Consider the following 27,845-nt stretch of genomic DNA (forward strand, 5'->3'; position numbering starts at 1 on the left):
GTTCTTTTTATCTTTTATTCTGTATTTGCATATTAATGAGTTATCTGCCCTTGCTGGTACATGTACATAACTATTGACTGATTGAGAAAATGAACGACATGAGTTGCACTCGTAAATAACATCATAATGGATACCTACCTGCAAGGAAGGTAACTCTAATATGCAAAGACAGAATACAACAGACTTTATTTTATTTGGAAATCTACAGTTTTACAGATTTCTTTCATAACAAGCTCGGTAGATTTAATCACAACATGAAGTTGTGTTTTCATGTAAATTGCAGATGGACAAAGAATGAGATAAATATCTGAACAAGTTCAAAACTCAGAATTTTGAGATTGTGACAAAGTGCGTTAAGCACATCCGTTTAGACTGAAAATTGGGACAACTGATTAATTTGTGGAGAAAAATACCTAAACCGTTTCTGTTATTTGGGGATAAAAACCAAGAAAGGACTATGTATGGCTCTGACCACCCGGGGGCAGGAGTGGCGGGGCCCAATAGGGGAAATAGGATAAAACCTTTAAATCGCTACTAGTCATAGAGTTCTGCATGGAATGTTACCAAATTTGGCCAGAAACATCCTTTAAATCGTATGTATGTTTGGTTTGGGCGCTTTTTAAAACCTGTTATTTAGTAATTAAATTGTTCAAAAGGGACGAAACCAATGTATGGCTTGGTTAACAGATCTTTGTAGTCATCTATTTACCAAAGTTCCTTCCGCATATACCTTGTGTATTTAAATTGTAATTTAAACGAATGAATGAAAAAACGAGCTAAACCACATATTCATCCTGATTCCGCTAGTTGTTCAGATGTCCGAACACAATACCTCTACTCATTATCCACACTTGGTAGTAAGTTGGAAACAACCCAATCGAAGGTAAGCCCGATATTAGATGGATATAAATCGAGGCCCGACAATAACAACCATAGATGCCATCACAACTAGTGTTAAGATTCTTGTGTCCCATCACGTATACATGGATTTTATCCAAGAAAAATATGAGGTTTTGAAAGCAATAACAAGATAATGCAACAATTGAAAAGAGTATTATTTTATTTGCAATGTTTGAATTGCATAATATGTTGATGAAATATCAACGAAGTCATTCGCCTGGTAATAATGAAATATAATACATACATAAATGTCAGTAAAATACATGTATGTGTATTTGAAATAAAAGGGTGAAAATCTGGGTCCATTTATCAATCTATAGAAGATTGAATATTAGTTCAATATACACATACAGATGTATCAAGTCTTCTTTGTAAACATTCCATTATTTCTGCATACCATCATTCCATTATTGTTCAAATGTTAAAGCTAGAATTCAGCTTCTTTTTATGTTTCCAATTCTGTTCTGTAAATTTTCAGTTTCTATCAATTGAAAAAAATGTCATTTTTCAGATTCGACAAGTTTTAATTTTTGACGTTTGATATAGATTTCAAGGGACTATTTTGGCACATCACATTCTATGCATTTTTAGATAAGTTAATTTATCAATACATGTATATGTGTAACATTGATAAAAGTTAAGAAAATACAAAGAAAAGAAAAATAATACGAATAAAGCACTACGCATTGGATATGTATAAGATGTTGAATGAGTGTTCTAGTGCGACACATAGGTACCACTAAGTCGTCGGCAGCGTCAGCGTCCGGAAAACGGTTTCCGTGCGATAACTTAAGTATTTATTGTCCGGTTTCAACCAAACTTGGTATATTGCTTTATATCGATGATATCTCGAAAACGTTCGATACTGGTTAAAATCCGTCAATATTCGCAAGAGTTACGGGACTTTGAAATCGTCAAAATAGATAAATCCATGGTTTTTGCTCGATAACTTTAGTATTTATTTTCCGATATCAACTAAATTTGGTATATAGCTTTATATTAATGAGATCTCGGATGGCTTCGATACTGTTAAAAACCGTCAATATTTGCGAGAGTTACGTGACTTTAAAATCGTCAAAACAGATAAATCCATGGTTTCCGCTCGATATTAAGCGAGTTCAACCAAATAATGTATCGTATATTGCTTTATATCAATAAGATATCAGATGGGTTTGATACTGGTAAAAATCCGTCAATATATGCAAGAGTTACAGGACTTCACTTAGTTATTAACAATATTTTCAACTGTAAATAACAATTTTTTGTGATGTTTAAACTGCTGTGCAGGCGACACATCTACTTCCGTGGAATTCTTGTTTGAAATTTGTTTGTAACGAGTCCAAGAAATTTTTATTTGTGCGAACCTACGAGATGAAGGTATTGTCTTTCAGTTCAATTATTGCCATGCTTTACATGGTTGATGTAATGCATACAGTTGAACAACAATTTAATTTATAAATGCGTATAAAGTGAGTATTTTGTCGTACTTTGAAACTTCATATATATATATCATAGGGATATAGGGAAGTACAATCACATAGACATGTAGACATGAGACATATCTAGCACCAAACTCAGAAGGTTTTTTTTTTATATTAGAAATCTACATCGCTACGACATCGATAATTTGATGTCATTTATAAGTCAATCCAATCTGCCTTTTATTTACTGAAACCGATTTAAACAAGAATATTATACTGTTTTCATACATTAACTGAAATACGAGAAAACATATTAATAATATGAACATCTTTTTGTAACTTTTAAAAGAAGTGAATGTTGAAAACATAAAGCTTAACTTTCACTTTTCCAAAATTTGTTGCACAATTATGATTAGATTGCCGCAAGACGTTGCAAGGTGGAACAATTAGTCTCCCTTTTAGTAGAGAATTTTACTAAATTCAACTGGATAAATTTGAAATGATGATTACATGTTTTTACAATCATTTCATGCTATATAACAGTATTATTTACAGTAATATGTAATACATTCAACATAGACTTCTGGATTAAACTGATGAATATATGAACAAAAAATCTTGGAATTCCATATTTCTGTTTTCGGAATAATGTCATGCGAAATTATATGCCTTTCACACGTGTGATGCTATGAACATACGGATGAAGCGTTTTGTTATCTTATTAATGTGTCAGTCACTCTCACACTCTAGTTCTCACTGCTTATGCTAATACTATGTATGAAATGTACAACAGGAGTTTTTACAAGACAAAATGAATGTAATTAATGATATGTTTCTAAAATTATTTTTCTATGAACAAATAGGTTAGATGTCACTTTCAGCGTTTCCAATCATGCATTTACCAACAATTCTAGGTAGATATAATGTGTGACTGTCTGCCAAGTCTTTTTCCTGCGAGAAAATATACACTATTGATTTCGCTAGATACATTAACACTTTACTCTTCACCTGCTTAATGAGCGTATTTGAAATTTAATGGAGTCATCCAAATATATAATAATGCATATTGTTAGAATGTGTTTTCTCGTTTGGTCAGCATGCAAATTGGTGAAGTTACAACGATTTAGAGGAGCCCCATTTTGGTTGCCTTGGAGATGACAACGAAGACAGCGATTGTAAGAACAGAATAGGACACACTGCTGGCTCCGGACACTCTGCATTTCATAGCATCATACCTGAAAATGGTTGGTGAAAAAGATGTTAAATAACAAACATAGAAGCGTAAGATTTTCTAGAATGAAAATTTTGTAAAATAGGCAATAGGACTCAAGCTTTGATACGGACTCCAATTTTAAGGATAGGAACGCTGATTTTGTCAAAGTATTGTTTATTATTATGTAGTCTCAGAAAAATATACAATGCTGGAGTGGTTTGGTTCATTAGATTAACGTCCTATTAACATCTAGGGTTATTTAGCTCTAACGTGCAATGTGGTTTGTGGATTTTTGTATATTGTGGGAGGCTACGATATGTTCCTGTGGTGTCTCTTTGTAATAGTGGAACACTTCCCTTTTTATAGTGATATCTCACTGTAGCAAGTCTCCGAAGACACAAACCATTTGATATGAAGATATCTGTATTCAAAATAAAGATATCTGTATTTCTAAAACAATAAGGGATATCTGTATTTTAATTAGAGATATCTTTTATTGAATTATAATTATCTTTAATTGAATTAGAGATATCTGTATTTGAATTACATATATCTCTATTTGAAATAGAGATATATCTTATTAAACGCGAAATAGATCTCTCTCTAATTAAAATACAGATATCTCTAATTCAATTAAAGATAGCTTTATTTTAATTAGAGATATCTGCATATCATTGTAAACAAAGATATCTGCGTTTAAAATAAAGATATCTTTAATTCAAATACAGATATCTCAAATTCAATTAAAGATATATCTATTTCAAATGCAGATATCTCTAATTGTTGCAGAAATACAGATATCTTTATTTTAAATACAGATATCTCTTTGAATTAAAGATATCTTTATTTGACATGAAATAGAGATATCTGTATATAACTATCAAATAGGAAAAACGACTGCTCCCTTGACTCCGTTTTGAGCATGACGGAAGTAAAGCAGTTGTGACAAAATTAGAGATATTTTTATTTAAAATGTGGATATCTTTAATTCGAATAGAGATATCTCTATTTTCAATAAAGATATCTTTAATTGGACAATAATAAAATATATCTCCATTTAAAATAAAGATATCTCCATTACGATTAAAGATGTCTGTAATTCAAATAGAGATATCTGAATTTGAAATAGGGATATCTGTAATTTAAAAGAAGAAATTTCTATTTTCAGTAGAAATAGAGATATCTGTATTTAAATATGACATATCTTTATTCAAATAGAGATATCTTCATTTTAAATAGAGATATCTGTATTGTAAAGTAATTGCAGATATCTCTAATTCAACTAAAAATATAAAGATATTTGAATTAGAGATATCTGTATTTAAAATGAAGACATCTCTATATAAGCAAAATTAAAGATATTTTTATTTAAAATGTGGATATTTTTAATTCAAATAGAGATATATCTATTTTAAATAAAGATATCTTTAATTGGACAATGATTAAATATATCTATTTAAAATAAAGATATCTGTAATTCAAATAGAGGTATCTGAATTTGAAATAGAGATATCTGTAATTTAAAAGAAGATATTTCTATTTTCAGTAGAAATAGAGATATCTGTATTTAAATGACATATCTTTATTCAAATTACAGATATATTTAATTAAATAGAGATATCTTCATTTTAAATAGAGATATCTTCGATTAAATAGAGATATCTTCATTTCATTATGTAAAACCCAAACGGCTTGCCATAGTAGTGTAGTGTTATTTTCTTTCATTGATTGATAATGTCATAATAAACCTACTATTCCAGTTACACGGAAATCTTACATGAGGAATTACGTTACTGTTCCTCCTGTTTAAAACCCATGGTTTCATTTTAGTGCATTATACCCTGTTGGAGTTTTCCTAGTTACTTACAAGTTAAACAGCCCCTGCTGTTTTTTCTGGTACTCCAGTTCGATAAGCGATCCCTGGACCCACTCACGTCCGTCCTTGAATGGATATTCATATCCTCGTTTACAGGCGCACTTGTAATTTCCACGAGTAAACTTGTATCCTCCGATTTTAGAACACTGAGAAATAAAAACGATTACAAAATATAAAAATAAAGAATTGGATATTCCAATTTGATTTCTTGATCTTGGATTTTGGAATTGGAAAATAGTAGCGAGCAGGAAATTCGACGAACAAGAAATCAAACTGGAATGGCCTAATGGCCTTTTTGGCCATTCAAATTTGATTTCTCGTTCTTTTAGACTTATTCGTTGTGATTGTATCTGATTAACAGATATGTACATTGCAATACAAGGTGTGTAAAGGTAAGTTTAAGAAGAAAGCTTGTTACAGTACAAAATTAGACCATTATAAAAACTGTCCTACGTACATTGACCTCAAACGCGGGATTCCTTGCTGAAGGCCATATCATCATATCATAGTTTTTCAATTCAAATTGCAGACAATATGTGTGTACACTCATAAGATAGAGAAAAGGGTCTACGTGACAAGGGACGTAACTCGTGTCTAAGTTAACGATATACCCAGGTATAACACATTTTGTAAAAGTCCATATTCATTGACACCTGCTAATTTTGATTTCGGAACATTTAAATATTTTGAAATATTATGCATAACGCAAATGTTTCCCAGCAAGAAACTAATCAACTTACAGTCTGTGTACGGTAGTCACACCTGGCTGTGTTCTTGAAGGCGTTAGCGATGGCGAAAGGCTGTGCACATTGGTTAATATCTAGGTAATCCAGAGGTACGTCCACTGTTACCATTCCTCTGGAACAATGATACCGTACAATCAGCATTTTAGTTTACAGCCTTATATTAAACACCAGGCGCCAGGGTCATGAAACAAGTTTAGACTTAGCCCATCACAGACGAAGTTATAAAAAGTGACTTAAGTTTTGATTGTAAAGAATTTCAGTGCAAGACTGTTTCATGAACCTGTGTACAGGATACTAAAAGTACATGTATTTATTTTCATTCAATTTACAACGTCAACTAGGTTAACTGTATACATTTTTTTCTGTAGCGACCTTTCTTTTTGTCATTCACATCAATTTCTTTGTCAAACACGCCACTTATTACTTGACATAGACGCGAGCTCTATATTAGGAATAATTGGTCTACGTGAAATATTACATAATTATTATGTATCATTAAACATAACAGAGACGTTTGAGTGGTTTGTCGTAGGAATAATTGATAGTCATAGTAATGTATTTATTCATATTGACCTATTAAAATATGCAACTGAATTGTACTCCCTCAAATATCTATATGTATATTATTTTAGGTTTTAGTGAAAAGTGATAAAGGAAACGAAACTTTTTAACTTAAAGACTTAATTAAACATCGAAAGTTATGTAGTATATTTTAAAGGCTATTCTCATACTTACTTGAAATGAAGTGTCTTTTTGATTCCATTCTTACCAATGAAGGGAACAACATAAGTTACAACCCAGTCGTCGACACGACCGTCACATTTAAATACTGGACGAGTCCAATATCCGTCCTGCACACTAGGAGCCCAGTAACCCATTGGATAATGCTCGTGTTTGATCGTGCTTGTACCATTAATATCTGACCGTACCAAGTTCTTCATCCTGTACTTCAGTACTCCTTTAGTGTTCGTTTGCCAGCGTTCTTTGATTACTCTGTACCAATCTGCGTCCGTGTAGCGCTCCTTCAGTCCAGCCGTGTCTATAGCGTAGTAATTTCCGTCTGCCCTGTATGCAAGGGGACCAAAGAACTCTCTTGCTTTGCCATCCATATCCTCGAACACGTATGGCTCGTAGTATATGCCGCTGGAGGCAATTTTAAAATCGGACATTACATTAGAGATGACCTCGCCGAAGAGGTGGTCATAATGGAGTCTTCCACCGCCTCTCATGTATCCGAAGTTTTCATCTGGCGCAGTGTTCTGCATGAAGTTGCTGAGAAAGTGAGAAATTCGCAATGCCATCCTAGCTTGGTTTTCAAATTGAGTGTCGGCGCCATAAGCTACAGATCCTGGTAGTTCTAGTGCTGATGGCGACATGGTATGGCAGTTTGCCTTCGTAACTGCTGCCTTCTTCTTGAAAATCTTCATCATTTTATCAATAGCTACTTCGTCAAAGTTGGTAGATCGCTTCTTTCGCCTCTTTTTCTTTTCTGTATTCTCATCTCTACGTTCTCGAACTTTTTCAATAAAATCACGTCCTTCTACGACAGATTTCAAAGCTCGTCGTTGTATACTCTCTGTCTGGAAATTTCCGGAACTTCCTCCCTCAAACGAGACTGGATCAGTATTTTCTACTACAGGAGGAACTCTTAAGACTGTAACAAAACGCAACGACATTAAGCATAAACAAAAGTTGGGTTTTCATTCCATTAAACTAAACTGTATTAGTATACATCTGGCAGTGGTTAATGATGTAAATATAATGTTTGCTTTCATATATAATAGGAGCTAGGTTTGTCCATATACATCTTTTACTGAAGTGTATTTTGGCGCATCACTGTAAACAACCGTCCTCTTTACCTGACTTATTATCACATACTATTAAATATATGTACCATTTCATATAACTTCCGGTATGCAATAATGTGTCGTTTGCCTAGATTTTACGCATATGTTGTTCAAAACTGTAGTGAAATGTTTAGCATACACTATTACCTAAAGTTAATTTTGTTGGTGTAAACCCTGCGCCTCTGTTAACAACAAACAAAGAGTAATTACGACAACGCAGAACAATCAGTTGACAAAAAGTTTGGTTCTCTTAATAACTGGTCTATCATTGCGTTTCACGACTTTTTTCTCCTATACTTGGGATTAATATCGATTTAATGTTTGATTAATTTAACGTCCTACAACTAGCCAGGCTCATGTAAGGACGGCCTCTCATGTATGCGTTGTGTTGCGTTTATGAAGTGCGGGTGTGTGTTTTGGGAGACTCCGGTGTATTTGTGTTGTGTCTGATATATCACAGAAGCATGCCGCGGAAGATACCAAGCAACACACCCCGCCAGCGTACATAATACTGACAACTGGCGAACCAGTCGTCCCACTCCCTTAATGCTGAGCGCTTAGCAGGAGAGATACTACCACTTTTATAGACTATGGTGTGTCTCAGCCAGGGGTCAGAACCTAGAGCCTACCTCACAGGGGCGATCGCTCAACAAAGGGCCAACAATTGATAATTAATTAAAAGAGAAACGTATTGTTTCATATGTGGGAATAAAGGAGAAGAATATCTTACCCTCGGGATAAAAATATTGTAACTACATTGTGGCCATTGGGTAGAATATCTCTGACCTTCATATCCACATATAAAAGAGAGTCTTATAGAATCACATACTGGAGACAAATGACTCGAAAGAAATATTTTGGAACTTGATCTGAAGCGAATGCCGTAGCTAGCATTAGTTCTATTTCTTAACGAGTTATCATAGAAATTACTATAAATAAACACTGCACTAACACATGAGGTTATATGCATGTTACAGGTGTTTCGAATAAGTTAATTGATATATGGCCTAATTGATTATGCCATTTTTCCCTATTCACATATGGTATGTTGATCACAAATTTTGGTAACAAGAGAGTACCCGGACCCGGTAGATGCACATTGTTATCATAGTAGTTATCAGAATGGGTTTTGGGACTGCTGGTATTGTGAACGAGTTTAGGATACTTTAAATTTTATGTTTTATTTAAATTGAAACACACAGCTATTTTTGAGGTGTAAATCTTTGATTGGTCAGTTAGATGTGGCATCAATTCATATAGGTAGCAGCAATATGTTGAAGATCGATATAAAGTTAAATGAAAATTTAGTCAAAGCTATTCTTTCATTTCCATAATTCATTTTAGTACATCACGTGACAAAATAGTGGATTCTGATTGGCTACACACATGGATATTATTGAAGTTTCACGAAATTGAACGTGAATCTTCTGTGACGTCATTATAACGATTCGCTTCGACCAAGATGTCAAAAAATGGCATAGGCCTACAGGCTGTTGGACGGAAGCAAATGTTGCTTTTCTGGTTGGTTGGTTGGTTTTAGCTCTGCCAATGGGATTATGCGTTTCGTAATTTTCAAGATAGTGGCAAAATGGCCGTCAACCTGATCCGGATAACTATCAGCGCTGCAAAAAAGTTATATAAGGACCACGAGAGGGGGATTTGAACGAAATATTATTAATACGTTTGTTTTCACCTGTTTATTGTCCTGTTATTGTAGGCCGCCGTGTTTTCAGTGTAGCGAATAGACATTCTGGTTTGCAAAAATGTTCTCGATTGTGTCCGACTAAGGGAAATTCGTCATTTGTTTTAAGTTTCGAGGCTGTTTGTGAATAAAGTAGACTAGTTCAGGATGACTTCTTGTTATCATATTGAATTTTTAAACTGTTGAGATATCTGGTCTGGATATTTACATATATAACATATACGTGATTTGTTTTCCTTATTTTGTGTATCGTAGTATCTGTGTTGTGCGTTGTTGTTAATACTAGTTCTTGTCTGAGTGTAAGCTATAAACTATGCTTGACATGTTTCATTTGCGCGAGACAGAAAACCGTGATGGTGTATATCAACACAATGCTCGTAGCAGCGTCAGAGGTGTCTTGGTATGGTATGGCGACAAAATTGGTGTTAGAACAAAGAAAGCGTCGCTAGATTAGATTTATAGATACCTTGATTTCAACAAAAAATGTCACGAAAATAAAAAAATAATAAAAAAATGTCAAAACAAAATGTATGGAGGCATGAGGCCGCTGGCTTCTCAAACTGTACACTTACAGTCAGTACGAATGCATTCGTAACTGTGAATAAACTCCTGCTCCGTAGCTCCCTCCAGCTCTGTACCCAGGTATGGACCCTTGACATCCCACGGGTAGTGATGACCGGATTTGCACTGACAGATGTACCCCCCGCGTCTGAAGCCACGCCCACTTCTGTGCTTGCACTTTAATTGGAATAATTTGATAATAAAAAAAAAAATTATTTTGATACATTAAGTGAGGATTGGGAACTTATGTTCCCCAAAAATAAGCAGCCTAAGTAGATACACATCATTTGGCATGTAATGGTGTTTAAGAAGGAATCGGACACAAGGAATTATAAGAGAATAATGGCGTTATCGCTAATGGAGGCGTTCTCTTAAAACACAAACATTAGATATGAAAACCACAAGGTTTTGTCGACTATAGGAAGAGCTGGTTTACCTAGAGTGTGCTGTTTGTTCGTTACACTTTGATCTAGCTTCATAACTTTTGGTTTGGCCTGACATCAATCTAGTGACAGGAGATAGACTTTATTGAATATTCGGTGCTATAATATCGGTGTATGAGAAACATCTGGAAGAAAACTAGACCGAAAAATCACAGCCAGTTGTTAAAGATTCACCGAGTATAGAGACATTACTCTTATGAGTATGGGATACAATTTAGGAAGAGTTGTTAATGCGTGTAGAGGATTACCATTTTATAAATGAAGTAGATACTTAAGTTACTGTACTTACCCCTGTGGTAACTGTTTTACACCTCGCCGCACCACACAGGTAACATGGTTCGGGGTTACCGATAGACGCTGGACAGGCGTTATAATCAACTTCCTGGAAATGCATATCCATGGTAACAACGCCAACAAATCTGTAGAGAGAGAATGAGGAAATATCAATACACGAATTCACGTTTATAAAACCCTTATGTCTTAACATTTTCAACATCGACACCGTTGATGGGTTATTATATCCCCGAGATTTGCCGTAAATTGTATGTCATGATTTATAGTTTGCTAGATTAGCGACGTTCTCTAGTATACATCACTTATAATCACTTAATACAATAATGAAACTAAACAGGAATATAATGGAAATGAATGAATTAAACGAAAAATTTAAAGAGGATATTATGAGAGGGTTATTTCCTATCATATTATCTTTCTTTTCATTTTACGTTAATTAGATCGCTATTGTCTTTACTACCGAATTATACAAGGCGAAATAATGGCGCAGCTAAGTTTTACCTAATTTCCCTTGTGTGATAAGTTACGGTATTGAGACATTTACTTGTTATGTTTAAATGCGTAACTCCATCCATTTGTATACGTGTGTTATTCCTGACATGTTTAGACCGGAAAAAGTCAATATCAACATATATAGATAATTAACATAATGACGAGAAGCATATTCTGACAGCTTGCTAGATATCGTATTATCACTGACTGCCGGCGCCTTGCCTGACAGATAATCAATAGAAAGCCTTCTGTTAATTACCATACTGGAATAACGAATCGATCTAATGAAATTACCCGAAGACAACAACTATTACAATACACACACGTCGGTAAATTACGGGTATACTGGGTCAAAGTGTAAACACAACAAGTGATGATATACATTTTTTGAGGTAAAGACAAACATACGCATGGAGTTATTCGGCTTCACAAATTGTAATAATATTTTAAGTTTGGATAAAAAGAGTGATTTTGGTATATGAAAGGTTTCCACCACCGAGAAACGTGTGAGACAGTCTGTTAGCGACTAGTCTTTTTCAACTTAACATATTATTTCATGAGGAAATATCGCTGTGGCCAATGTGACTTATCCACTATTGGGTTGATGAATATTTTGAAGCAAAATAATAATCTTACACAATTAATCGACCTTACAATTTAATAGAAATATGTGTCTTTATTACGTGATTGGTATGCAAAGTTAACCGCAAAAATGCGGGTGATGCACTAAGCAGCAACATATTAAGACAGACTGCAATGGTATTAATGTAGAGCGTTCAAACTTAGGGGCTGAATTGGCCATGGATGGGTTTGGTGTCAAATAATATTAAATTGTAGACTTATTTACAATTTTGATATGAACGTAATCTCTACATCATCTGAGGATTATTTAGATGTCATTTTGAAAGGGATATGTCCACGAGTCTGATCATATCACTAACATTCGTGCGTTAATTTCCAGGTATGAAAAGTATATTGCCATTGTATAATACTATTAAACCTCTCATGTGGAACACATTACTGTCTTACTAAAACAGGTCAAATGTAATGTGTGAACGAAACCAAACTGACAAATCTCCCAGTATATAAAAATATCGTATGTATTATCTACCTCCAGTGTTTCCCTTCTATTAGATGTGTTTTGACTTTCCACTTCTCTCATTGGCTAATGCGTGGTCACGTGGATGAAGATATTCAGCATATCAACCCGCTTTTTTTCCTTTTTATCCCCCGCTTTCTCCGAAACGGGGGATACTAATTTGGGTTTGTCCGTCTGTCTTTTACACTTCGTTTCCGTGCAATAAGTGTAACAAATGTAAACCGATTGCCTTAAGAGCTCGGCCAAGTTCGATCGCGACTGTCGATGGACTTTATTTAGCGGAGTTATGGCTTTTTGAATTACCAAAAACGTCATTTTCTGCCATTTCCTTGCAATAAGTGTAAAAATGTAAACCGATTTTCTTCAAACTTAGTAACAAGATTAAATGCCTTAAGGACTCAGCCAAGTTCGATCGCGATTTTCAACGGACCTTATTTAGCGGAGTTATGGCCTTTTGCTTAAATAAAAAAGTCAGTTTCTGCCACTTCCGTACAATAACTGTAATAAATATCAACCGATTTTCTTCAAACTTGGTAACAAGATTGGATGCCTGGTCAGGTTCGATCAACTCTTTTAGTGGGTGTTAGTTATGGCCCTTTAATTTACTACAAATATCATTTTTCTGCAGTTTCTGTGTAATAACTAACAAATGTTAAAACTAATATTGTTAAAACTTGGTAACAAAGTTAAATGCCTTAAGGGCTTAGCCAAGTTATTATTTTTTCATGTTTCAACCAAGGTTAAACCTAACCTCAATAATGTTTATCTATAATATGTCCTCAAAGCGGCGGATGGAAATTCCACGAATTTGCTTGTTAGAACAACTTTTAGCTCAGTTTGGTGTCCCAACGTTCATAGACGCTATTTACACCTTTAAAAACAAAACTCTTTTCTAATGTAAATATTAATGACCTCTAATTTGTTAAGTTCCATAGGACCAAAGGGATTGTGATGATAAAAAAGTGTATCTAGTCATATTGCGTCAAAGACAGAGTTGATAGTGACCATAGCTCAGAAGAAAATTCTACTGGAAAATTTATTCATATGGAAGTTTAATTTTCTGCAATTTCGAAAGCGAATACCAAATACCTTATTGCAAGTCACCGTTTAAGACGAACAGAAGGCAGCGGTTTATAACGAAGTTTTCTGTACAATGCAATGTTGAAAGATAACTTTACCACAATGTTTGGTTATCTTCCTTTTATACTTATAGAATGAATCTTTAAAAATAGTTTGTTTCCTTGATCTTCCAAAGAAAACACCTACATCGACCTAAATACTATCATATACTTGTTATATAATGTCTATCTTAATAACATATGACTTTGGAGGAAATCACAAAATGTTTACGTTAATTTGCAATTCAGCTATAGAACTTTTAAATATAGCTAATTTTTGTATTACGTATTCCGAGATTACTTTGTAACTTTAAACACCTATCTCTTACGAGGAAGATATTCAAATGGTAAATTATGAATTAAATGCCTATAAAAGAATAATTAAATATGTAAATAAGGAAGCACTAGACAGGTTGTTGACGTTTGATATAATCGTGTTATAGTTTTGTCTATTTGTGGTTAAAGGTGTACTTGGGTCGCTACACGAAATGTATGCAGACTACATTATTCCAAAATTTCAGACCCTGTTCGTACGTCTGTGATCTTTTCCTGTACATGATTATTCTTAAATAGCTGTAACTATTATACATATTACGTATTAACCGATTCGTACTAAGTGGGTAATAAATACATGAATATTAAAAGCAATTTGAAGGGGATTCCAATTCCATTTGTATAAAACGGAGTTTTGTACTATCGGAGTTTGTTTTTAATGGGCTGGACTGTATATCTGGTTATAGTTATCCTTCAGATTTTCAAAATGGAACCAAAATAAGATAGCCATATGTATTTATCTACCAGAAGATGTCGGTGATTCACTGATTTAATATGTGCCATAGGGAAGCCTTACTTAACGCAATATCATAAATAGTACCACATCAAATAGTTCATGATACCATGCTTACTGTTTAAATTGTCACGTAGTGAGTATAAACTTCCTTCTATGTGTTGATTTGTAATTTAAGTACATATAGAATGCTTCACCTGTCCTCAGTTGAAAGCAGGGGGGGGGTCTGCTTGCGTAAGATTTGTGATCATTGATTGATTAGACTTAAAATATAACATCCTCCCGTGTATGTACTTCGTTATGCATGTGAATATTTATTTTTGGAAGTATACGGTACATTGTAAATATACCTCTCTGTAACAGTGGTAATCTTGCCTTTTTATTGCACTGTACTGGCGAAGACACCGAATTACATCCCATCCAGTCACATTATACGGAAAATGGGCAAACCAGTCATCGCACTCCCGTTATGTTGAGCGCTACTACGATGGACTATGGTGTGTCTCGGCCAGAGGGACAGAACCCAGATTCTGGCTCACAGAGGCAAGCTCTCGCCTCGAGGCCAAAAGTAAGGTGTTGTCAAGGGAAACATAAGGAAGAATAATGACTTTTAGCAGAGATTTATATAATTGGGATAAGTAACTAGGGCTGTTCTCGCGATATCACGTACCCGCCTATTGTTATTGTAAACGGATGAACGGTTACCGCGAGACCAAGCCGTGCGTCTGCGCACTCATAGCTGGAGGCGAGTTATCATAGTGTTAGCTCATGAAGCTGTGTACGGCATATTTGACTATAAACAAAGCAACAAACATCGAAAAGTATCTCATAGCTTTTTGACTTTTGCATAAGAGACGCTCATCTCATGTATACATATATTTCTGTGTTGTTTTTTATGAAAAATTGTAAAATTAAAACCTATGTATTGAAAGTAATGATCAAAATGTTGGTAAATTTTGGTGATTAATGACATATTATAAAAGCTTTTCTTGATTTGTTAGAATGAAAAATACGACACATATAAATTTAATGAGTTAAACCCTGGAAATTCAAATCGGCTTTAGTAAAAAAAAATTGCTTGGTAAAGCAATATATTTAAATGAATTATATTCAAATCTCTTCAAACACAGGTAAATGGACCCCCGTTGAGTTAAGTGAGGCGATGACCTGGGGCGGTGGCCAGGTATTCTGGCCGACGGTTCACCTGATGACAGTATGACACCTGTACTTGTAGCAGTTGCAAATCACTTTCCGTTAATTAGATATCAAATTATGCTATCTATCACAGCTCGATCGGCACTGTATCTCTTCGCCATGATATATTGGGTACCTTCGATAATTTGTTAACACTTGTACTTGAGCTTTAAAAGTTTCCATATGTACAAACTCAATCAATAGAAAATTAATATTTGAAAACTTAATTGGAAATCAGTCAATTATTGAAATCAGAGTACGTGGTTTAAATTGTGCTATCTTTCACGACCCTATCTGAACATTATCGTCGCCATTATAAATTTAGGGTAACTTCGATGATTTATGTACAGTTTTGCCACCAAAAATTCAAAAGGTTCAATATGTTCAAATTCAATCAATTTAATGTTTTATCATGTAAAATTTACCAAGCAAAAAATATTTGAAATTTTGATGGAAATCAGTCAATTATTGAATTTAGAGTATGTGGGTTTAATTGTGCTATCTTTCACGACCCTATCGGAACAGTATCGTCGCCATTATAAATTTAGGGTAGCTTCGATGATTTGTGTACAGTTTTACCTCCGAAAATTCAAAAGGTTCAATATGTTCAAATTAGATCAATTTAATATATTAACATTTAAAATTTACCAAGCAACAAATATTTGAAAACTAAATGGAAATCGGTCAATTATTGAAATCAGAGTATGTGGGTTTTATTATATTAATATTTCACGGGGCGATCGATTGTACCGATCGAGGAAGTAATCATGCCGGGATGAGGACATTCACAGTTAACATGACGTTTATTTAGTGTAACACCTCTTTCAAATAAATTACATTTTTAATAAAGAGCAAACTTTAAGCTATTTGGGTTTTTTTCTGTTCATCTCCTGAATTATAGTCTAGATCGTCTCATCGGACGAACCGTAGTTTCAATATGGCGTCGTCAGACTGTACTCGACTGTAATTTAGACACGCGATGCACTCTGGGATAGCTTCCGCTGCGGGCGTCGTTAAGTAAGGCTATGAGCTACCTTCTTATCCCTACTATTTAAATCTCTGCTTTTAGGAAGAAAATAAAACAGAAAATATCCCAAACTTAGTCGCCTTTAATGATTATGCAATTGCTAGATTTGTGATGGACTTTATACAGAGGATGCGATTGTATTTTAGATAATATTTTTATGGCGAATATGATAACAATTTGGCGTTAAAGTTGTTATGAAATTACGTTTAATTCGTTATTTTTAAAATGCATTATTAAAGGTGCTTTTTGTATGGCATTTTTAATGCTTTAATAACGAATGACATTATGTCAGAATTAACTGCCATCACAAAACAACATTTCTTCATTTTAAAACTCCCAAAAATAACCAATAACATTCAATATGGTTACATCTATCCAAGTCGAGTTCTAATTATATTGAGTGAATATCCTGTTGTAATATGTATAACCATATAAAATGAATGAGTTATGTGAAGTGTGTGTACTATCAGGGTTAAGCAGGTACCCGTACTAAGGGTGTCACCGTAACCTTAACCGTACAATGTTTACACGGTCGATTGATGACAATGATAATACAGTAGGGTTACCGACGGGGCTTTGAAGCCATACTCTCTTCCCCTATTACAGTCGCACTCGTGACCTTTAATGTTAGGCGTGTTATTGCTAGCAATGAAATTTTATGTGCTTTAGATTTGGGGTTCAAATAGCTATAGACTTAACGGCCATCTATATTATATCACCATAGGGCTAATCAATTTAATACAATAGGTCAAGGCCCATATCACGTGTATGTAAATCTTAACAGCCATGGAGGCTCCAATACAATGTAGGCTCACTTGAAGCAGAAGTCTTGAAACTGAAAATCATAACGTTACACATTACCAAGGATTTATATACGTCCTTGACATTACTTACAAACTGTGAGCCGATCGAAAACTCCTCCTATTATAATAAAATCATTATTACTTTTAATTGTTATAGGGAATACAACATTTTGCAAATGCAAAAATATGCACCGAGCCTATTCGTGATATTAATGATAACATTGCGTGGTGCTAACATACCCATTAGATTATGTTCTTATCTTTGAACAACACAAAGCTGGAAAACAGTTTGGAACTACGTAACCTTTTTACAAGAGCTACCAAAAGTATGGAACATTTAAGATTTACTTTGATAATGTTTTTGAGTTATATTTACGAATGGAGGAACCGTTAAAATCACGAAACATTATGAAAATTTCAAAGTGAATTAACGAGATCGTCGTTACTTGCAGTATCACTAGAAAAAACCTCTCGATTAATTATTTTGTAATCATTAATTATTTTTATATATTTTGATAAACTTTGAGCCACATGGTAAATGTATTAACGCACTTAACAAAACAAAAAAAGACACAACATGCCAGTTAAGGATGTCTAAGCATTTATTATTGTTATGATTGGAATAAAATATCAAGGCACTAAAAGCCATATGAGCAGAAACATAAACCACCAGGTCTGGTTTTGAATTCAGGTAGTGATATTTTTCGTCATCTTGTGTCATGAGCTTAAAATTGTCTAGACTTGATGAAATTGTATCCCTTGTGACACACAGATGTGTTAGAAAATGCTTCGGTAGTATTTGCTGACTACGGTAGAATGTCTGGGCCGGTGTTAATTATGGATCAATCTCAAACTTACGGGTCTCTACTACAGAACTTATACTCCCCTAGTCTTATATAATGGCATAGTGTTACACTCAAAAACACACTCAAAAGATGTGCTGACCTGGACAGTTGCGTTGCGAATAAAAAAGCTCTCATGTTATTTTACATATGAAAGAAAAAACCTCGCCGGATTCATTTCAATCTAACCACATGTATTACACTTAACTTGACAATGGCCACCAGGGTGTCTTCCAGTCTAGCCAACTGTTTGGATTTTAGGTGTTAAACAGGAGTGTAGGACAAAAGCCCCCCTGGACAAAAGCCCCCCCGGACATAAGCCCCTAGGACAAAAGCCCCTCCGGACAAAAGCCCCTTAGGATAAAAGCCCCTCCGGACAAAAGCCCCTTCTTTATAAAATAATGTATTTTTTCTTATTTCTATTTTTTTAGATATTTATTTGCTATTTGATACATAATAAAAAAGCATAATTATGATGTGATCATTTGAATTCTTTTAATTTTTGAGTTATTGATATCAAAGAAAGAATAAAAAAAACATGTATACAAGAAACCATTAATGTTTACTTTATCATAACACACCTACCAGGCTAACAGCTTGATGTTTGCATTGATTATATATAGATAATTAGGAAAGTATGTTTAATTACAAAATATTTCTATCATATAGTGTCATAATTAGATTAACATCAAATTTTTTTTTACACTTTTTTTCTTTAAATCATGAAATCAATTTATTAAATTTTTAGTAAAATCCCAATAATCCAGTAAATTATTACATTGTGTCTTATTTTGAACTACATGTATATTTGAAGAAAAAAACTGATATAAGAATAAATATTTTATAATTTTTTACTATATTTTTGAATTTAATTTTTTTGAAAAATGAAGGGGCTTTTGTCCTCTTTTCCATTAGTATGGAGGGGCTTTTGTCCAAGGGGCTTTTGTCCTAGGGGCTTATGTCCTAAGGGGCTTTTGTCCGTACCCCGTTAAACAGGTAGGGTAAAAGGATGGCCAGGTTGGAATAGGTGTGTTTTACTAAAACAACACAAGTTCTACTATCACAACACTGACAGCATAGGTAATTTACAGTTAGACATCAGAAAAAAATCATAACATCATAGTTAATAAAATATTTATTTATCATTATTAACAACATATTAAATTATCAAAAATATTCACAAATATGTTGTAATAATCACAGTTTAATTAAGAATATGTTAATGCCACATAATATTCTGAATAAAAAAAAATTACTGAAATGATATTTAATGTAATTTAAGTAAGAATATATTAATTTCATAGTTGATGAGACAAGTATTATTCTCATTTAAAACTATATAATTCAAACAAAAGTTGATCACAGAAATGACATTAGGTTTATATCATGATAGCACATGTATATGCTTTTAAACAATTTACTAAGTTATTAAGACAATCATTATTTTAAAACCATAAAATTCTAAAATCGAATATGATCACAGAAATGAAATTAAGTTTTACATTTTAAAATGTTAGCATAATACCATATTCATATCAAAACATACATATTAAAATATAAAGCAAAGTTTCCTTATCATTAGCAGCACAGTTAATGAGCACAATATTTGAATCTGAATCAGCATAGGCATACACATCCAGTTTCCCATTCCTGAACCTGTCCTGCAGAACCCGCAGTCTAGAATAAATCTTAAAGGCATTCTTTGCAGCAACTTCAAAGTCTGTGCTGTTAAATGTAGGTTTCTGTCTGTGAAAAATTGGCTCGAAAGAAACTGTTGTAAGTCTGCTCAGTCTTGTTGGGTAATAGACCGTATATGAACGGAAAAACAGTATTCTGTACCTGCCCATGTATTGTATATATAGCTGATAGGACAGACCAAGACGTGAATAAAATGTTCCATCTCCATGATGATGGAAGAATCACTAACGTGCTCCAAACTTGTGTCTGTATGGCGAAAATGAGGAGTCTTTATCCATTTGCTATAACTTCGTCAGTTACAAGAAATCTCTCCAGCACATGTTTCTTTCAATTCTCCACGATGATCTATTTCCTTTACGAAGCTGGTAGTTTTGGAATGGATTTCATTCTGTTATTGTAAAATCTTGATTTAACACTGTCGAAAACTGTAATTTCTCGATCAAAGTCTTGATGTCTCCGTCAAATTCTCCATTTCCTAATAGATAAAGTTCCTCATCATATGGCGGTGACACTGGTGTTATTTCATCTCTGCATCTTTTTTTCAAGTTTACCACAAATGCATCAACAGCAAGGCCAATAGTGTCAGGCTGATGGTTATGAATTTGGCCATAATTTCCAACAGGAACATTATTGAAAAATGTCAACGTTGTTGTACAGTTTAAATCTCTCCTCACTCACCTCCAATACACTCGATTTGCCTTTTTAATGGAAAAATTGTATCCAGCATTCAGAAGATAATGGCCCCCTCTTTGAGTCTTCCATTATCAAGAAAAACAATCTGTATCTGTGCATTGGCCATAGTAGAAGTGTGAACTGCAGATTCAAAACTTACCAGATATACAGGTAAGTGACCACGTTTTACCTAGAACTTATAATTATCTGGTGGACACTCAGGTGTGACCAAGCCTAACCAAGGTGTGAAAACAGGAAAGTTGGCTAGACTGGAATGGTGTTCACCAGACGCTCAGGTGGCGACACACAGACCTATAACACGGTATCCAATATGTCAAATAAAAGACTATGTAGGTCAAGGATATACCATCTCAAGCAGAAAATAAATTTCTTTTTGTATATGAATCATAATCTAGACGCCATCCGCTGCCTTATTATCATACGAATATATACCAGACATATACCAGATTTCGGTCTATTTTAAGCAAAGCCTCTTGACCACCTAAACCTATATTCTGTACAGAATCATAATCATATTTGCGCAAAACTAAAACTCAAAAACTTGAACTAATGAAATATTGAGCACATCCAGTTCTATACCTTATATACAAAATATACATTATATGTCTCTTGTTTTAGCCTGCTTATAGTAATGTCTTCAATAACAGCTAGGGTAACACTTAATGTCACAGTTCTTCCAATACGTGTTTATGAGGGTCTTGAATCTGTTCACCGACTCGGCATTAACAATTTCCGAAGGTAGAGAGTTCCAGTCGTTGATATGGGCGATCATATGTTCTGATATCTGAATGATACGTGATCGCTTGAAAGAAGATTACGATATAATATCAATATATAAAATATGTTCTAATTGAATTGTGGTTCTTCTAAAGAGCCAAAAAATTCATTTAACTTACAATATTGTTTTAGTACAGTTCCGTTGCAAAGATTTATCCCAGATACGGGTTTTTAAACAATATTCCTGTTATGGTTTGTTATGACCATATACATGTATTTTACATAATACAATGTACTGTAGATATGGTGTTTGACATACATTGTTGTTGGTGTCATATAGAAATACATTGTATGTTTTATATACTTTATTTACCCGGGTAAGGATATTAGCACATTACTTACTTTTTGCACATACATATATAGGCCTATATGTATTAGGTTTCATGAATCATAATCGTTAACGATTCTGACATCTTCCACAAACATGATATTTATATTATGCAAACTGAGATAAAAAAATGATCATTTAAAAGTTACTTATATCATAACAGATTATACATAAATTGCAGATTTATATTATAATATTGTCTTGATATATGTCTGTTACTACAATGCGGACAATAGTCAGCAAATTCTGTCATGTTAGACGAGAGACTAAATTTAGCTGTTGTGGCCTACGTGACATAATGTAAGGTTACATAGGTTAAAAATAGTATACATACGAATCGTCAGTGCTACGTTATAGAACAATTAACGACACACTTCCCTGATACCGACCGAATACAGACGTCTCGTGTGAGGATATGGTTGTCGGGTAATGGAGCCCACAACAGAACAAAGAAACTACTCTATATCTTTCCAGCTTTAGAAGATTTACGAGCCTGCCATTTTTACGATTTTATGCATACTCGCTATATTTTTGAATAGAATTATATTGTTGCGTATAACTACAGAAGTTACGACCCTGATTATTATCGGTGGATACACTATCTGGGCGTTAGGGTTCCTTGAACACATACTGACAATATTTTTATTTATGGTATGGTTATACTTTTGTGTCTTAAAGTAATGCAGGTTTTTTTTGTTGATAATGTTATGCTACCGTCATCCTCTCCGAAGAATATATAACTCACTGGTTACTGTAAAACTATGGCTTTTCGATGAACCCGTATCTTCTAATTTCACTAGATATGTTACGGATTCAAATATCAACAAGGCCATAAAATCTATATGCTATGATGGTAACTTGTTATTGAAGATCTTTTGTAACTATTAGCAAATCGCGGAGAAACGTGTTGTCTTTGAAATATATTTGGTCGACCTATTCTAAGGTAAATTTCGATGTTTGAATGATAAACTTCTCAACGAATTTCCAACACAGGTTGAAACAGGTAGCATCATAAGGGCAGTTGTGCTCGTTATCAGGCACAACCATATACATTACATCATTCTCGTTGTTACCTTAGAGTATCTTATGCGCGGTCTGAAAACTGTTTGTGGTGCATATTTACATCTTCGTGGTGCTAAACTATAACATGTTTTTACTCTTTCCTTATCTAGGACCATATGAAAAAGATTGAGTTAAAAACAATTAAGGATTTAAAACATATACCCTGTAGGAGGTATGTTAGAGTAACTACTGCATGACAGGATGGATATTAAAAAGGACTAAATTTGGAACCTTACATATTCCTTTCTTTAACGGACTTTGTTTTTCATAGCGTCTCCCTTGACAATGCTTTATTTTTGTTTTTACTATTGCATTGCGAAAATAACTTACCTGGGTCTTCGGAGATGAGTGAAGTTGGAGTATCTCGGCATGTAGTCTACTATAGGTGCTGCTGCACTGATAATCCAGTAGTTGGAATCGCCGCAATCAAAGTAAGGATCAGTGAACCGCACAGGAAGGAGTCTCTCGTCCTTGTCGCTCTGCCCTGGAGAATTGGGACCAAAGAAGTTGGTTGTCTCGAATTCATCATGGATGAACTGACCAGTGACATTGGAATACTTTAATTTTACTGAATAAGTGAATTTCAGAGTTGAATCTTCATCTGGTGTCAAATCTGGAAGCCAGAACTGGTACCAGGGACTCATCTTATAGGCCTCACTTGTATAGTTCATGTTTGTACCGGATCCAATATCCTTCACAACGTTCGTCCTTCCCGTTGGTTCTCTCAAGATAACTCCCATGTCAAAAGTATCGTCTGCTCGCCAGGATTTGGCGGCAAACAATGGAAGGGTGTTGTTAAAATTCAAATTCGTCATCCAGTTTGGATAATAGCAGTTGTTATCGAAAGCGACCAAACTGCCGTTAAAAATATCCTTATTACCGTTCGTATCTGCAGTTACAGACATGAAAATCTGCAACCAATTTGGTTGGATAAGAAAGTTCTCTGAGCTGTTCATTTTCTGCATTATGTAACTATAGAACATAGCTCGATTTAAGGCCATATTATGCATTTGGACTAACGAAGTCCTGTTTTTGTAATAAATCTTACTTTTAAGTTCATTGAACTTTGGAATTTGAGAAACGGTATTCCTAGGTAAGGTTAAATCTGCTTTTGACTTGGCTCTGCAGTTCGAGTTTTCGATAAGATCAACCTGATTTTGAACTTTGCTGTGGTTATCTCCTTTCATCCAGTGAAACACACTTTGACATTGGTAGGTTAGGAGCAGGGATAGGGCGAAAAACCCCAAAAACGACAACTTATCGTTATCCTTCATTCTGGATGAGTTCAAGTAACCATAAACATCAAAACATCATAATTGTATTCTTCCCTGAAATGAAAACAAACGACTTTTTCACGTTGTAAGCCAATTGTGATTATGCAACGAAAAAACGAAAACAAAATAACACTTCCAACTACAAATTTCATCAAGAAAATTCTAGAAACTTTCAGATTTTAGCTTTCTGTTTTTTATTCCCTATGTTTTATATCTACTATAAATCTATATCAATTTACGATACCGTATTCATTCCTTTAGTTATCTATTTTTACACACGTTTATTTAAAAGTCATTATATCACGTAGAATATTTATCAGTAAATTTTTAAAACCCTAAAATATGCATCGTTTGCAGCTTCCTATAAATTATGTACATGGCTTTAGTATTGATCTGGTCGAGGATTTGGATTAATTCGCCATGTTACCACATATGTCGACTGAGGAGTCATACAGTGTAAGGTGTGGTTTTCCTCGTGTGTCTTTTGCATAATACAATATCCAAAACTTGACACAGAATCCCAACAACTCTTTATATTACGTTCAAGAGCAATGAGCAACTCGAGCTAGAGTTTGAATAGGGCAGCGAAATATGACCCTTTGTTTTTTAGCTATGACTGCATATATTTTTGATGTAATCATATTCTATGAATAAACGGTATGGATCGCGTCAGTCTGTTCAGGGGTTTATTTTGTTCATGGAGGTGCTATTGAGTTGATTGTAAATAGACCCACTTAATATTCAGAAATTAGTCGCGCGTGTCGGCTTTTTTTCAGTTAGAATAAACGAGGCCTCATTATTTTATTTTTTTATGTGAAGAAGATAAATATAATTTAAAGTAACTAAGTATTTTTTTTCTTAAATTACCGAAACTTCTCACTTTTGAAAAGTAAACTATCATGCAATGGCAGACGACCAACCTGTGATGACATCATCAAGGATATTGAAACAACAACAGTCGGCCAATAGAGGGCCACAACCTTCCAAGGTCATAATTGTATCACCACATCGACAACGAAACCTGAATATTGGTGAATCACTATAAGCACATACTGCCTGAATCCTGACACTGAAACCAGCATTACAGCAGCACAAGCATTATTTATCAGTCAGTCATAATTCCAGCTATATATAACACACCAACTCTCCAAAAGGATAACACAAAAGCAACACGTTTACGTGCTAATGGGATACCAACTACGAACATTAACAGACTTGTTAGGAATGCCTTGGTGAGATAGGAAGCAAGAGGACAACACCTTGATAAGAACTCAACATGTAAAAACTCGAAACCATAAGGAACAAGAACAATTGAATGTTAGTCAAAAGACAACGAAAACTATCGGGAAAAATAGTCTCTTAGTAATAACGTAAGATACAACACAAGAAGTAATAAAGCAACAATTAAAAAAAGACATCCACAGTATCAAACAAAGCCATAGTTTTGTGTATAAGTAAACAGAGATGTTTATTTGTACGTCCCATATTTGATGGCTATAAACCTAAAAACATCTAGCATAATGCCTTTCTCCATCACGCGACCATCAATAAGATGGCGGTAGAATGGCAGACAACCATAATCACGCGTCCACAACTAAGATGGCGGTATAATGGCAGACAACTTTAATCACAAAAGCACAAAAAAGACAAGTAGCCATCCAAAACCATTAAATATATTAATAAACAACAACATACACAACGGTAACAAGAGTTGGATGACAAGTGAATACCGCCGCCAAGACAATAGTCATAGAAAAGCTACTAAATCATTGTAAATATCAACTATTACACGAACATCGTACTCATAACTGTACTTCAATCTTCAAATATATCACAAACATGTCAACCCGAAACAATTAAATTTAAACAATACAACTGTAGATTCAGAAGTGACTCAACGTATGTTTTAACGCCCAAATGTGGTTAAACTCTAAAATTTTAATTGCAGAAATGTTTAAACCATTGATTTTATCGTTTGTGGTTTCAGAAAAGACTAAGCCATTCGGTTTTACGTTTGTGTTTACAAAAGTGACTAAAACTTTGGTTCTAAGGCTAGATTGTAATGACAGAAAATGCTATGATCTTAATTGTGGTTACAGAACCAACTACACATAACCATTAGTTTTGGACACCAAAACGGAGACAAAATTGTTTTGAAATATGGAAGTGTTAAATAATATGTAAAATGAATCATGTGGAAATACAGTAGCGGTCAAATACTCCGATTAGTGATCTAATCACTGACCAGCCCATTCTATGTTGTAGCCTGGAGGATCAAACAATGAACCGGTGAACAATCTATTGACCAACAGAGGTTTAGTGACCAGTGGAATATACTTGAGTGGCCGGAGTTCTAACCTCACTGGTCAGGTGTAGCGAACGGTCATTAGTTCGCGGCCAGAGTAAGACCAAATATTTGTCTGGTCCTAGTTAAATACATACGAGTGATCACTCTATTGAAAACATGAAAATGTTAATTATAAACAAAACTAACAAACGTGGTTTAATAAGGCCATCGTGTCCTAACAGGAAAAACCAACGTGATATATTTCAAAAATTAAGTAAGTTGGTCATATCAAATAGTTCCCTTACGAAATTCGTTTTTCCTCCATTATCCATAAAACAAATATACATATATGTATCTACAAATCAAACAATATTTTGGTGTATGTTCCCCTTTCATACCAGATATTGTTAAGAATTCTTATTTCCCAAGTTAAATAAAAATCTAACCGTTCAATTATTTGTAAACAAACGAATTTTCTTTTCAAACTTCTGAAACACATTTGTAGTATCTATTCTTTATTTCACTGTATAAGAATATAAGGTTCTAAATAGCTTTTACTTACGCTAATGTAACAACACGTATATTCGCTAATTATCCAACATATATTTAAACACAAAAAATCTTTATCGATTAACTGAAATTAAACTGTTACATTGTTGTTTGTTGAACATTTTTTCGTAATGAAATAAATAATTTACGTAAATGTCTATCACTTACCGGTTTGAAGTCATTTGTGCACCATTTTGGCTCCCTGGCAGTTGTTGAAGCTCTAACTCCGGAATTATCCATTTAACGAAATAACAATTTAATCGGATATACTCCCCATAGCTAATGTTTACTAACAATTTTTTCCAATGCATAAAGTTAAACCAGGAGCATTTTGTTCAAGAAACACAAAAGAAATCATTTCCAAAGTTGGGATTATTTCTTCCTCGCATGAATACATTTAAAATTTGTGAACAGTCCCTCTCGTTTAAAAAACTCCTTCCGTAAAGTGAACTACACGTGGTATGAAACCAGATCGCGGCGATGGATATGTGATAGTTTATACAGATAGGTTCATCCCAATGTCAAAAGTACGTCCTTCACGGGTGGGTAAACTCCCCAGACAAAGCCAGACAGTTTCCATGTACTGACAGTCGTCGCGGCATTAGCTCGACTCGTTCGGGTGTGCGTGTTTAAACTGTATGTGTGAACAAGTGGGAAGCTATATAGTGTACAGTGTCTGGAATTATGTATACTTTATCATATAGATATTACAAATTCCCAACTTTCGATATTTAATAATAATGTTAATTTCAATAACCCGGTTAATTTAATTTTTTATTCTTCATTACGGTTTGTGTTATCCATGATCGCAA

At 34.2% G+C, this 27,845-nt stretch overlaps 1 protein-coding gene across 1 annotated transcript; it reads right to left on the reverse strand.

Moving 5' to 3' along the window:
* Nucleotides 1–1,042: 1,042 nt before the first annotated feature.
* LOC138315655 (uncharacterized) lies at nucleotides 1,043–27,568 on the reverse strand. The gene is made up of 8 exons (XM_069256836.1): nucleotides 27,202–27,568; nucleotides 23,254–24,251; nucleotides 10,999–11,128; nucleotides 10,278–10,443; nucleotides 6,892–7,810; nucleotides 6,151–6,268; nucleotides 5,402–5,556; nucleotides 1,043–3,556 (listed from the first exon to the last, which is right to left on the reverse strand). The coding sequence occupies exons 2-8, from the start codon at nucleotides 24,195–24,197 to the stop codon at nucleotides 3,445–3,447; spliced, it is 2,544 nt and encodes an 847-aa protein (XP_069112937.1). The 5' UTR covers nucleotides 24,198–24,251; nucleotides 27,202–27,568; the 3' UTR covers nucleotides 1,043–3,444.
* Nucleotides 27,569–27,845: the final 277 nt, after the last annotated feature.

This window comes from Argopecten irradians, chromosome 2 (assembly GCF_041381155.1).
Source record: "Argopecten irradians isolate NY chromosome 2, Ai_NY, whole genome shotgun sequence".
Classification (NCBI taxonomy): domain Eukaryota; kingdom Metazoa; phylum Mollusca; class Bivalvia; order Pectinida; family Pectinidae; genus Argopecten; species Argopecten irradians.